The following is a 14,472-nucleotide window of genomic DNA, read 5'->3' on the forward strand; positions in this document are numbered from 1 at the left end:
GGCCAGAAGAGGGCATGAGATCTGCTGGAGTTGGAGTTACAGTTGTGAGTTGTCTGACATGGATGCTGGAACTCCAACTCAGGACCTCTGAAAGAGCAGCAAGTGCTCTTAGCCACTGAGCTATTTCTCCATCCCAAGGAATCGTCTGTTCTGGAGTGTTGGAAAATGACATGTCCTATGACAAGACAACTCACATAGTAACTGAGTCACCAAGACACCCCCTCTGTCTGGCCTGCATGTGTGGCTCTCCCCTTCGGGAGGATAGTGTGTTATGGGTTCTGTGACAAGCCTCCGGTGGCTTTTATTGCTTTGGCACGCTGAGTACTTTGAACAAAAGAACCAAGGCGCTTCTGACCTCCTGCTCCCGCCTCGAACCCTCCTTCTCTTCAGAAGTGCAGGGAGGCACTTTCCCTGAAGGTTCCTTATCTTCCTGGAGATCCAAGGCAAGACTCAACTGTCACATGCTTCTCCCTCCCCGGCAATCTCAGCACCCAGGGCAGATTACCAGGAGGGGGAAGAGACTGGAGGTTAGTGTCATGGACGTCATCACCTGTTCTAATGGCCGCCCCAGGCAACTTTCCTTACCTGCGGGACCTTTTAGGTGCTTCACAAGACAGCCTTCATTGACTGCATTCCCTCACTTCTGCCTTAACAAGCATTGTCCCATCGTCTTCGGCAGACACCCAAAGCTTCCATTCCTCTCTGTAGCTCAGGATGCTAGGCCAATGCCAATCATCTAGATCCCTTCAAGGCTTATATTTGTGGGGCTTCTGCTTGGAATCCCAGGGTATAATCGTATGGTTTCTCTCCTGTTCATCTGCCTACCATCAACTCATTTCATAGATAAATCATTGAACCTTCAGGAGGTTAAAACAAGACCCTTTCCTCTGAGGTTTGTAGGAAATTGATTCTGAGGGGCTGGTGAGAGATGGCTCAGTAGTTAAGGGCGCCCACTGCCCTAGTTCAATACTTGGGACACACATAAGTGGAAGGGGAGAACTTATTCCCGGAAGTTGTCCCCTGTACTCCACACACACATCATGGCATGCAGCTTCCCCTGAAAAAAATGTATCCATAAGCCTAAAACATTTTTTTAATGTGATTTTGGAATTAGAAAAATGAAAGTATCAGATCCGATAGGGTAGGGACTTACTAATCTGTGAGGAGCAAAACCTGTAGGCAACCAATAGCTTGGTACTCAGACAAGTCTCACAAGGCCCGGAGAGAGGCTGGTGGGAGGGACCAATCAGCTTGCTGAGATAAGGTCCATAAAGAATGGAGGTCAGACCTAACACAACAAGCTGGACCGAGCTTAGCTCATCCTGGAACTCTGACAGGGACCTGGCTGTGGCGGAAGCAGGTGGAGTGACAATGTGTAAATGTCACCTGGAGAGACAGGCCCCGTGTGGGTGCTGGGCCCAGCTGTGACAATAGCCCCGAGAGCGATGTTATACACTCTCATTTGAGAGTCATGGAAGCCCAGCTCAGACAGTTAAACAACTTGCCTGCACCTTACTCCATCAGACCTGTCTGACAACCCCTGCATTGCTGAGAGGAGAAGAACTCTGATAAGACAGAAACAAAGAGAAAAACTCAATGCTTTCCAAAGACGCCGTGGAATCAGACATGATGCTACACGCATGTGACTCCAGCACTCTGGAGTGGGAGGCAGGAGGATCAAGAATTTAAGGCCATCCTCAGGTACATATAGAATTTAAGACCAGCCTGGACAACATGCGACCCTATCTACAAAAGCAAAACAAAGACACCCACACACCCCAAAACTAAAGTAAACAGCTTGGGAATATAGCTCAGTTGGTAGAATGCTTGTTTAACACTCACAAAAGCCCTGGGTGCGACTCTTAGCACTGTGTAACTGAGCCTGGTGTCCAACACCTGTAATGCCAGCCCTTGGGAGGTGGAAGGAGGAAGAGATCAGTTCAAGGTCATCCTTGACCACCTAGTGAGTTTGAAGCCAGCTTGGGATATATGAGACCCTGTGGTGATATACTGTGTACCCTAATAAACTTGTCTGAGGATCAAAGGAAAGGGCCAGCCACTAGATTAGACATGGTGGCACACACCCTTAATCCTATCACTCAGGAGGCAGAGATCTGTCTGGATCTCTGTGAGTTCAAGACCACACTGGAAACAGCCAGGCAGTGGTGGCACACACCTTTAATCCCAGTACCGGGAAGCACACACGCCTTTAATCCCAGGAAGTGATGGCAGGGCGGAGAAAGGTATATAAGGTATGAGGAAACAGGAACTAAAGCAGTTCAGCTGAGACCCTTTCACGTGAGGACTCAGAGGCTTTCAGTCAGAGGATTCGTGGAGTTGGTGAGGTGAGGTCGGCTGTGGCTTGCTCTGCTTCTCTGATCTTTCAGCTTTCACCCGATATCTGGCTCTGGGTTTTTTATTATAAGAATATTTAACATTCGAACAACAAGACCCTGTTTGGAAAACGGTGAAAACAAGTGAAATAAGCAGGCGAGTTGGATGAGGCCCATAGCATACATTCTACAAGCACAAGCTTCTCATTCGGCTTCTGACAGCTGTGTAACTTCAGTGTGTTTTTTAAAATTGCATCTCTGTGTGTGTGTGTGTGTGTGTGTGTGTGTGTTCAGAGAAGAAATTGTGAAGTCGGTTCTCTCTACCAAGTGGATTATTTCAGGGATCGAACTCAGGACATTAGGCTTGACAGCAAGGGTCTTTCTGAGCTATCTCACTGGATCCCACTCTATAACTTTGTCACATGCAAAGACGTTGGACAGAGTTTAGAGTTTAAAGGACAATGCTTCCCCTTTCATCTCAAAGAACAGCGAACCCATTGGCAACAAACACTACATCCACCCCTCACATCCACCTGGCTGGCTGGCCGGCCATGAGGAAGAAAGGAACTTGTGTGTTGGCAAAGGAGGATGCTGGGTAAGAGCACAGACATCCAAAGTAAGATCTGTAAAGCTTTTTAAGCCGTGTGTCAGGCCACGACATGCAGTTTAACCTGAATGTCTTTTATTGTTCAAATTATTCTAATTATTGGGAAGTCTTAAAGTCTCTGTATTGGGGTAAGGGGCGGGGGAGGGGCTGGCTGACGACCTCACGGTATGTCTGGAGGACAGCTCATCTGTCTGTAAAGCTGTTTTGTTGTGGGTCTCACTGGCTTCCTTCTGCCAAAGGAAGTTCCTATTTGTTTGGCTTTTGATAAAGGCACCGTTTTTGATCTTTTGTCCATAGTCGGCATCTTTGGGAAGGGTGGGGCCTCCTTGGAAAATCAGCCTCAGGTTTGTGATGACTTTGGGGATTGGTACCCAAGACATGACCCTAGAGAGAACAGGGGCCACTCGAGTGCAGTGACACACTTCTTTCTGCTTCTTGTCACATGGCAATGACCAGGCACTTGCTTTGTTCTCTAGGCACCCCCTTACCCCCCACCCCACCCCCGCCCAGCAGTCCATCTACTTTGCCATTGGCTAATCTTGTCGGTGTCTCCAAAGGCGGTAATGAACCCAGCCTGCTGCTGGAGCTGTATGCCTGCTTCTGGTCCCTGTCTAGGCGTGATGGGTTTATGAACTTCTTCTTCTTCTTTTTTTTTTTTTTTGAGATGATTTCTCTATGTATTCCCAGCTGTCCTGGAACACAGTATGTAGACTAGGCTAGCTTTGAACTCACAGAGTTCTGCTTGCCTCTGCCTCCCCAGTGCTGGTATTAAAGGCATGTGCCCCCATGCCTAGCGGCTTATGAACTCTTTGTTGGATTCTGCGGGTTACTTTCTTGATTTCTTTAAGACTCATATTTGGTGGTGGTGGTGGTGGGGGTCCTGCTTGTAATCCCATGATATAATTATGTGGCTTTTCTCCTGTTTATCTGCCTACTGTCAAGGTATTTTTACCTTCCCAGACTCCTTTTCAGCAGGGTCTCAGAAGTCACAAATCTCAGATCTCCCCACAGCCCTGTACACACACATATACATACTACATGCACACACACACACACACACACACACACACACACACACACATCCCAAAAGCTCCCCAGCTGAACAAGGAGTATTAGGAATAGAAGTCAGGGCCCAATGTGGTGGTATTTGCCTCTCACCCCAGCACTTGGGAGAGAAGTTTGAAACCAGCCTGGTTACTACATTGTAAGTCCCAGACCATCCAGGGCTACACAGTGAGACCCTATCAAGAAGAAAAAGTGTACTGGGCGGTGGTTCCAGCAGTCAAGAGGCAGAGGTAGGCGGATCTCTGTGAGTTCAAGGCCAGCCTGGTCTACAGAGCAAATTCCAGAGCTACACAGAGAGACCCTGTCTCGAAAAACCAAAAAGAGGAAAAAAGGAGGAGGAGGAGGAGGAGAAGGAGGAGGAGGAGAAGAAGAGGAAGTCGTGTGTGGGGGAGGGGACGTGTGCCTATATATGGAGGAGATATCACTTACTAGGCCATGGGTGGCTAACATTTTAAGCAGAACCAGATGTGCTGGTGTGAGTGCTTTTCACAACTGGTAGTGCAGGCTTTGCCATGAGATCTCTCAGCCTAACCTGAAGACGCCATACAGGAAAATCCCAGAGTGGCCTCTTCCTTCCCCAAACTCTCGCACCAGGAGGATGTCCAGCTCCTCACTGGTTCCCAGCTGCCTTTCGTCTCTCTCAGTCTCCTGTTATCTAGGGAGGCACCAAGGGTATCAAATGACAGTTTGGGGGGGAACCTTAGTTCCCCCTTCACACACATCGAACTCCATAAACAATTGCAAGCAAGCGCGTCATCATAAGAACACCAGTTATCTCTGCAAACAGGGTGAGGGGTGGGCAGGGTGAGTTTGTTTTTCTCAGATCTGGTTATGTACAGACCACCTGGGAAGCTTGCTAAAGTGTAGGTACGGATTCAGGCCTGATTGGGGGCTCTTAAACCCCGAGTTTCTAACAAGTTCCCGGATGATGCCAAAGCTGTTCTTGGGAAATGACAATTTGGGCAGCCCTACCTCTCCCTCTCCCCAGCCAGCGGAGCTCTCTCTCGTGATGCTATTTACAGATTGAAGGACTGGGTGGGAGGAGGAGAGTCCCAGAGCTTTAGGTTTCGACTAGTCTTTCCCCCATCCCATTCCATCCCTACTCTCTCTCTTTCTCTCTCTCTCTCTCTCTCTCTCTCTCTCTCTCTCTCTCTCTCACACACACACACACACACACACACACACACACACACACACACACACACACGGGTCGGGGTGAGGGGTGGGCAAGTCACGTTAGGGACCGGCAGGGACTGTGCCAGTGCAAGCCTGCAAGCCTAGACCTGTGTTATAGTCTCGACTCTACTGAGAACTGCCAGGAGTTGCGCCCTCTCCAGCCCCAGTGTGCTGTGTGTGCTCTCTGGAGTCCTTCAGACAAATAGCTGAATGCCCCTCTCACTCCTTGTTTCTAATGAATAAATACGAATAACCAACAAGTCTCCCCCTGGTTCATTTGAAGCCTGAAGCCTTGGCTTGGCAGCCAAACTCCATTTCCCCTCATGTGTCTTTGGAAGACGTCATCTTTTCTGGTCTCTGTGCCCTTGCTTGTCAGTCGCCAGGGAGGGGTTGAAAGTCAAGGGATCTGGACAAGCCAGGACAGAAAATGAGCTTGTACGTGGAGACGCTTAGCATAGTTCTTGCCAAAAGAAAAGATCAGTCAAAATGGTTGACTTGGTTTGTATTTCTGTGAAGAATCAGATGCATGGGGTTGGGGGGGTGTGGAACCAGACATTGCCCTCCGGTCACCTGGAAACGTGAATTCTAGATTCAAGGGTGAGGGCTAGGGAGATTGCTTAGCAGGTGCAAGCATGAGAAACGTCAGTTCAAATCCCCAGCGCCATGCAAAAGGCTGGGCATAGCCGTGCTCACTAATGTTGAGGTGGCGGTAGGGGGCTCAGACAGGTGGATCACAGGGTCTTGATGTCCACACATCATCCTCAGGCCTCTGTACCCATGCATGCTATGCACGGCCACAGACATGGACACATGGGGGGGGGGGCTATTCAGAAGTACTAAATAGTTCTACACGTACAGATGGCAGGTAAGGAGACAGCTGGGGGCAGTACCTCTGACCTGGAGAAGTAAAAAACAAGAAACCAACCAAGCAGGGGATGGGGAGGATGCACGGCCAGCCTGAAGTAACTCTTGAAGAGCAGGCAATGGAAGGGATGCCGACATCATTCGACCTTACAGCCCTGAGGAAACACTAAAGAGCAGCAAGGGTATGTGGGCATCAGGGGCTGACCCAGGGGATCTGGATGGCAGAGAGAGATGCCTGGGGCTTTTGGTTGTGGAAGGGTGAGGAAAGATCTACACAACTTGCCAGACTTCTTCAGGGTCTTTGCTGCTGTGAGGGAGACTGGGAGGTGCTACCATGGGGTGCAGAGGGGGCAAAGTGTTCCATCCTAGACACACCAGATGGAGATAAGGATGCTGCTGCTAATACACTCTCATTTAAATATCACCGTTCACGCCGGGCAGTGGTGGCGCACGCCTTTAATCCCAGCACTCGGGAGGCAGAGGCAGGCGGATCTCGAGGTCAGCCTGGTCTACAGAGCGAGTTCCAGGACAACCAGGGCTATACAGAGAAACTCTGTCTCAAAAACAAAACAAAAAAACAAAAATAACAACAACAAAAGGTATCACCATCATAAGGGGATGAAATTGGGTATCTAACACAGAAAAGAGACAAAGGGCCAATCCCTTGCTTACTCATTGTGCTGGATAGTTTTATGCCAACTTGACACAAGCTAACCACCTGAGAAGAGGGACTCTCAATTAAGAAAATGCTTCCATGGCCGGGTGGTGGCAGCACACACCTTTAATCCCAGCATTTAGAAGGCAGAGGCAGGTGTATCTCTGTGAATTTGAGGCCAGTCTGGTCTATAGAGCAAGTTCCAGGACAGCCAGGGATATACAGAGAAACCCTGTCTCAAAAAACAAAAGAAAACAAAAAAGGAAAAAGGAAAGGAAATACCTCCATGAGATCAGATCCAGGCTACAGGTATTTTCTTAAGTAGTGATTGATGGGGGAGGGCCCAGTCCATGGTGGGTGGTGCCATCCCTGGGCTGGTGGTCCTGGGTTCTACAAGAAAGTAAAATGAGCAAGCCAGTAAGCAGCACCCCTCCATGGCCTCCATCAGCTCCTGCCTCCAGGTTCCACCCTACTTGAGTTCCTGTCCTGACTTCCTTTGATGATGAACAGTGCTGTGGAAATTTAAGCCAAATAAATCCTTTTCCTCCCCAAATTTCTTTGGTCATGGTGTTTCATCACAGCAATAGTAACACTAAGACACTCAGTAAAATCCCAAAGCCCTTCCTTACAGGCCCGGGTCAGGCAGTGGCTTAGATCTGTCTTGGGCGCAGGCCACCGCTGGCTGAAAGTGACCAGCTGTGTCCGGTATGTGGGGGTTGGAGTGAGGTGGGGCAGTGGGAGTCTTGCTTTGAAGAAACGGTCCTTGCTCAAGCCTCTTGAATGCTGGAATTACAGGAGTGAACCACCACACCAGGTTCAAATTGCTTTCTTTGTGTGTGTGTGTGTGTGTGTGTGTGTGTGTGTGTGTGTGTGTGTGTATGGTTCTCAGAGGCCAGAAGAGAATGTCAGACCCTGTGGACCTGGAGTTATAGGCACTTGGGAGCCATCTTATGTGGGTGTTGGGAACCAAACTCACTGAACCCTCTTTTGCTAGTCCCTTCAAGCTACCCTTTTAAAGGCGTGCGCCACCACCGCCCGGCAAAGCTACCCTTTTAAACAACCAACTTTTCATGCCTATAACTTCTGTACTTGGGAGCCTGAGGCAGAAGGATTGACTCAAGTTCCAGGCCAGGTTATTGCTTTCACCACAGAGTGAGACCCCTGTCTCAAACAATCATCCCCCAAACTGCCGGGCATAGTGTCCCACGTCTGTACTCTCAACATTTGGGAGGTGGAGGCAGGAAGATTGAGAGTTCAAAGTTACCCTCAGATACACGACCAGTCTGAGGCCAGCACGGCCTACATCAGAACTTGTCTCAAAACAAAGAATTGGTAGAGGGATGTCATCCTAGCTACTTGGGAGGCTGTGCTGAGGCAGGAGGATACCTAGATCAAAGCCTTGCCTGCCCCACAGAAAGAGCTCAAGGCCAGCCTAGGCAACTGAGTAAAGTCCTGCATCATAAAACAACGTAAGACAAATACATGAAACGGTTGCTTGAAGGAGACGTTGGAACCCAACAGGGCCGGACATCGGCGCTAGGCGAGACCCGGAGACGCAGCCCTTCCCCGGCCAGCAGGCGGCGCGCACGCGCCGTAGGGCGGAGTGCGGGGGCCCAGCTCCGCGCCGCGTCGGGGGACGTGCGCGCGCCCGGCAGCCGCGTGGCCGCGCACGCCCGGGGCTCCCGAAGGCGGGTGGGTACCCCAAGGCCACTTCCGGGAGGGGCGGGGCCGGCGGAGGCATAACTCCAATCTCTGCGCCGGCGGCGGAAGGGGGAACTCGGGTCCAGCGGCCGGCGCGGGTCCGTGGCTTGCAGAGCGGAGGCGCGTGAGGTGTGCGGCGGCGGCGAGGCCGAGCCACTCTGCGGGGGAAGAAGGCGCGGGTCCCCGGCCTGAGGAGGTGGAGCCGCTGCGGCGGGCCGGACGGGGGCTGCGGCTGAGGGGGAGCCAGGCCGGGCTGAGGGGAGGGAAGGAGAAGGGAGGGGAGGGGGGCCCAGCTTAGAGGAGCAGGGGCGAGCTGCGGGGCGGGGGTGGGGTGCGAGCCGAGAGGAGTAGGGGCGAGCTGAGCGGGGAGGAGGGGGGCTGAGGGGTGCTGAGCTCAGGGGAGCTAAGGGGCGGGAGTTTGAGGCCCCGGCTGAGCAGTGGCGCCGAGCTCGGGCTGAGGCTGGGCGGGGTGGGTGGCCGAGCGGGCTGCAGCAGCCCGGGGTCTGGCTGGCCGTGGGGCCGTGGGGTCCGAGGACCCAGCTATCTCGTGTCCCAGCCTGGGAAGGGGCGTGTCCCCCCCCGTTCCCCCCCCCCCCCCCCCCCCCCGTGGACTCCTCGGCTGCGTTCTTCTGGGTTCTGATGTTCTGGTTCGGCCCGAGTTTTGAGTGTGGATAAGCCCGGGCTGTGAAATCCCGAGCCTTCCAGGAGCTAGCTGGCCAGGCAGCTGATCAGCAGTGTGCCCGACGACGCCTTCAAGTCTTGGAGTAAACAGATGCGTTTCCCCTTTTCAGACGCTGAAAAAGCGGAGTCCGGAGAAGACTCCTTCCTGCAGAGGAAGATGCCGAGTACCGACCTTCTGAAGTTGGTGAGTCAGACCTAGCAGACCCTCGTCCCCTAACTCTTAAGTCAGAAGGATCTGAGTCATGTGGTGATTTCACCTCTGATGTTTGGTAAAAGCTGAGCATCTCTGCCACTTTTTTAAAAACCTGGAGTTGATGATCAGGATGAATACGGCTGAACGCAGCATATGTAGAACTTACAAAGTCTTGGGGAATCCTTTACAGAGAGTCCTTGTAGATGGCTTTCAGCTCTTCCGGCGGTCACCACTGGAGCAATTGCTGTTGTTTTGTTTTTGAATTAACTGTCTGGCTGTGTGACTCCGGGTGGCCCGGAACTCAGCATATACAACTTGGCCTTGAACTTTCAGTGATTTTCTTCCCTTTACCTCCTAGTGCTGGTGTTTTTTTTGTTTGTTTGTTTTGTTTGTGTGTGTGTGTGTGTGTGTGTGTGTGTGTGTTGTTTTAGGTTTTGCTTGGTTGGTTGGTTTTTGGAGACAGGGTCTCTCCTATGTAGTCTTGGCTGGGCTGTACCTTACTATGTAGAGCAGGCTGGCCTGGAATTCCAAGAGATTTGCCTGTCTCTGCCTCCCGAGTGCTAGGATTAAACAAAGGAGCAACCACAAGCCTAGCTTGTTTTGTTTGTTCTTGAGGCAGACTCTCTCAATGTTGCCTAGGATGGCCTTGAGCTGGCCGTCTTCCTTCAGCCTCCTAAGTGCACCATCAGGCGGGGCCCTTTTTGAGACAGTATATCATCACTAAGTAGACAAGGCTGTCTGTGAGCTCCTTATGTAGCTGGAGCTGGCCTTGAACTCTGTGTAGTTCAGATGAGAGACGGGGATGCTTGCTTTGTCTTCAGAGCCTAATGAAAAGTTCATCTAAAATAGGTTCTTGTCCCAAATTTCATGAGTTTCCAGTAGGTAATAAGTAGCCTTATTAACTTCAAATTTTTGTTCGAAGAGAATTATGTTTAGAAATGTTGGAAACTAAATAAAAGGAATCTAGTCTCACCATCCCCCCTCACCTCCTCCTTGCAACAACTATTACCAAGAGACAATTGTTGGCATATTGGATGGAGAATGGCTCCTAACAAATGAGAGGTTTCTTTCCTTTCCTCTAATACATCTGGATGTGTATGTAAATGATGAATTCCCATACAGAAGTAGAATATCTCTTCATGTAAGGATTTGTGCTTATTTGGGGGTGGGGGAGGGTTAATGAACTTTTACACCTGTAGTACATTTGGAATCCTTTTTGTTCTGAGTTATTTTTTTAGCTGTCCTCATACCCATTGATGACTTCCTGGTGCTCTATAATGGGGATTTTGTTCTGCTTATTGCCATAAGGATAGATATGAGTGATCTGGACACATTTTCTGAAGATAACATAGAGGTTGCATAAAACGCTTTCACTAGAAAAGTTGTCATCTCTTTCTGACTGTAGGGTATTGTTACCTGGGGCTAAATGGTTAAAAAAAAAAAAAAAAACAGATTAAAGTTTTCAGTGGGATACTACATTTTTTTTTTTAAAGATTTATTTATTTATTATGTATACAGTGTTCTGCCTGCATGTATGCTTGCAGGTCAGAAGAGGGCACGAGATCTCATTACGGATGGTTGTGAGCCACTATGTGTTTGCTGGGAATTGAACTCAGGACCTTTGGAAGAACAGCCAGTGCTCTTAACTGCTGAGCCATCTCTCCAGCCCCAGGATACTACATTTTTATTATGATCTGAGTTCAAGGTTCTCTTTCTTCTTTTTATGATGTATAAAACTGACACTCCAACTGGGAAGAAAGGACCTAAGAAAGTGGAAAAAAAAAAAAAAAAAAACCAACCTCAGTACAGGAGAATGTCTCAGAATCTCAAAAAAAAAAAAAAAAAAAAAGGTGTGTGTGTGTGTGTGTGAGAGAGAGAGAGAGAGAGAGAGAGTGTGTGTGTGTGTGTGAGTGTGTGTGTGTTGGCTTCAGGGTCTTACATGCTAGGCAAGTGCTCTACTTAAACCTCATCACTTCTCTTGGTGTTTTTTTTTTTTTTTTTTTTTTTTTTTTGTAATTTTGAAACAGGATCTTACTAAATGTCTCAGTCAGGCTTTGAACTTAGAATCTTCCTGTTCACCAGACCCTGATTTAAAACAATCTTAGAAGTCATATCGTGAGCTTAATATTGTACATGAATCCAAGTAGTCATCCTTTATGCTAGCAGAATAAGATTAACAGTAGGTAGGAAATCAGTATAAAGTGGATTCTGGAATAAGGAATAATAGACAACTCACATCAAGAATGTATTAGAGGGGTTGGAGCGATGGCTCAGTGGTTAAGAGCACTGGCTGCTCTTCCAGAGGACCTGGGTTCAAATCCCAGCACCAGCATGGCAGCTCACAACTGTAACTCTAGTTCTGGGGGATCTGACACCCTCACACAAACATACATGTAGGCAGAACACCAATACACATAAACTACAAATACATAAATTATTTTTTAAAAAAGGAATCTATTGTATACAGGAAGAGCTAGTCTATATACTTATTAAATTTTTACCAGAACCTCTGAAAAGCATTCTGCCACCCTATTTTAATAAATGAAAAACTGAACCTCCACTGACTTCCACAGTGGTTAAGTAGTGGAGTTCTTTTACCTCCAGTGAAAGGATTTCAGAAGATCCCTCCCTCTCACCTTTATAAAACTGCCTTTGGAACAAATTTCTGAGAGGTAGAGGTTTGTTGATCATTGTGGCTGACAGCAGAGGGTTTGAGGAGACCAGAAATTGGCATTATTTGGGGGGCACTTGGGAAGTGCATGTGGGGAGAGGATTCTTGTCTCCTGGTATCTTTCCTGACCGTCCCTGATGTATCATAAAACCTTGCGTGTTTTCCTTTACGTAGCAGGGACGGTATTGCCGTTTTGAACTTCGTGCCTCTACGTATGATGTCAAAGTAATTACTGCAAAGGGGATATTGAGTGACAGGCCAGAAAGCCACTGTGTGAACAGTGTGTTGGAGAGAAACTGTGAAGACCACCTAGAGTCCGCATACCGTCGAGGAGTTTGAGCTCCATGTGTTCCTGTTTTCAGCTCTGGCTGTCTGGTGAGGGTGGTTTACCTGCCCTTTTTCCATTTAGTCACATGTGACATGTCCTGGGACTGTAACACTTTCCATCTGTGTCTTAGGGAGAATAAATGAGCATGTTCCTCTACAGAGACCATCTCAAGAGGGAATATGAGTTAGGCAATTTTGTAGCAGCCTTTCTTCACTCGGGCAACATTTTCACCCATATTCTCTTCAGTTCCAGTTCCACCTAATGATATCACTTTGTCAGTTGTCAAGTACGTTAAGAGTTTTAAAAGGAAATTTTACTTCATAAAGCCGGGTGACAGGTGTCTTTTCTCTTGTCCAAAGATGAAGAATAAGTTTGTTAGATATTCTAGGTAAAACAAGCTTGCCTTATTTTGATAGTCATAGTCCGTGTCTTCCCTCCCTGAGACAGGGTTTCTCTGTGTAGACCAGGCTGGCCTCGAACTCACAAAGATCCACCTGCCTCTGCCTCCCAGGTGCTGGGATTAAAGGTGAGTGCCACCACCACCCTGCTGATAATTGTTCATTTAGATACGTTCTTAACCCTGGCAGTTTTGCTTCTGAGAGACTTTGGACGATCTTGGGAAACCCTTCTTGGTTACTGACATCTACTAGACAAAAGCCAGCAATAAAATCAAGTGTCCAGTAATGACCATGACCTCCCAAACGAAGGGATGTGTTAAAGAGTGTCTGCAGTCCTGAGGTTGAGAACCCCAGTCAGAGGACTCTAGTGTGGCTAACTGCTTATCTACAGGCTTTATTTCCTGTGAGTAGGGAGTACTTGCAGTGTTACTTAAGCTGTTTTGCCCATGGCTCAAGCCTTGTTATCTTGGGATATATCTGAATGAATCCATATAGTGTGCCTGTCTGCAGGAGAAGGACATCCTGAAGAAATTAATGCCTTCCTAGTCAACATTTTTGCAGCACCCTTTGAAATCAGGCCTCCTTCAGTTTTTATTTTTGGTTCAAAAATAAAGTCTTGGGGCTGGAGAGATGACTTCAGTGGTCAAGAGCGCTGACTATTCCTCCCGAAGACCCAGGTTTGATTCCCACATGGTGACTAACAACTATAATTCTAGTTCTAGGGGATTCAGTGTCTTCTGGCCTCTTCCTAACCAGGCATGCGAGTGGTACACACAGACATACATGCAGGTGAAATACCTGTCATGGTTTTTTTTTTTTTTGATTGATTGATTGATTGTCTGGTCCGAAGAGAGCACAAGAGCACCACATTGATCTGTTAAATCATCATGTTTAAAAAAAAAAAAATCAAATCTTTCCAGGTCTTTGAACTTGATCCATGATCTTTGACTCTTAAAAATTGTTTTAAATATCTTGTATTTTTTATTTTATGTGTATAGATGTTTCGTTTGTAATATGTGTAGGCTCTGTGTGTGTGTACAGTGTCACAGAAGCCAGAAGAAGGCATCAGATCTCCTGTAACTGGAGTTACAGTTGTGAGCCACCATGTGGGTGCTGGTAATTGAACCCGGTTTTCTGGACAGTCAACCAGTGTTCTTAACTACGAGTTCTCTCTCCAGCCCTGACTTTTGACTCCCATTTTTTTGAGATACTTTCTTTCTGCATCTCAAATGGAATTTAAGAATAAATTGAGATTGACACTAAAAGTTGTTTCCTATTATTTGAGCCTGGTTTCTTGATTGTAGGATTAATTGGAAGAAAGGGAAATTTCATATGACTGACAGGACATTTAAAATTGTGTGAGCACCCCAGAGGTAATTGTAGGGTGGATACTATATTTGATACTGTTCCAGTCTCTTAGGGTGAAGCAGAACTCTAATAATTTCTCCAATCTTTAGTCTAAAGAAAAGGGGAATTATAGATAAGCTATAAATTCCATATTTGGCTTAACTTTGCATTCTTTGTGCTAGTAATTTTAAGTAACATTTACCTTATGAATTAATAAACATTATTCTGATATTACATACATTTGTACACATAGGTGGCAGAATTGAGAACCAGAATTTTCCATGGAGAATTGATTTGCAGTGAATCAGTCTTCATGTATAAATACACAGAGTCCAATTACTGAGAGAAAAATCCATGCAGTAAATGGAATAGCGAAGGCCAGAGTGGTATGGCTTTATCAGTCATCTGGCATATTCCAGCTGTGTGTTTTGAGTGTTTTAGGGACTGCTCATC

General features: G+C 47.8%; 1 protein-coding gene across 1 annotated transcript in view; it reads left to right on the plus strand.

The window, feature by feature from the left end:
- The first annotated feature begins 8,534 nt into the window (after positions 1-8,534).
- Positions 8,535-14,472, plus strand: part of Sgpl1 (sphingosine-1-phosphate lyase 1) — a 52,537-nt gene continuing 46,599 nt past the window's right edge. The window contains exons 1-2 of the mRNA XM_059281716.1: positions 8,535-8,597; positions 9,193-9,266. Of these exons, the coding sequence (XP_059137699.1) occupies positions 9,240-9,266 (27 nt within the window). The 5' untranslated portion in view covers positions 8,535-8,597; positions 9,193-9,239. The remainder of the gene's footprint in view (positions 8,598-9,192; positions 9,267-14,472) is intronic.

Source organism: Peromyscus eremicus, chromosome 16_21 (genome assembly GCF_949786415.1).
Source record: "Peromyscus eremicus chromosome 16_21, PerEre_H2_v1, whole genome shotgun sequence".
Classification (NCBI taxonomy): Eukaryota; Metazoa; Chordata; class Mammalia; order Rodentia; family Cricetidae; genus Peromyscus; species Peromyscus eremicus.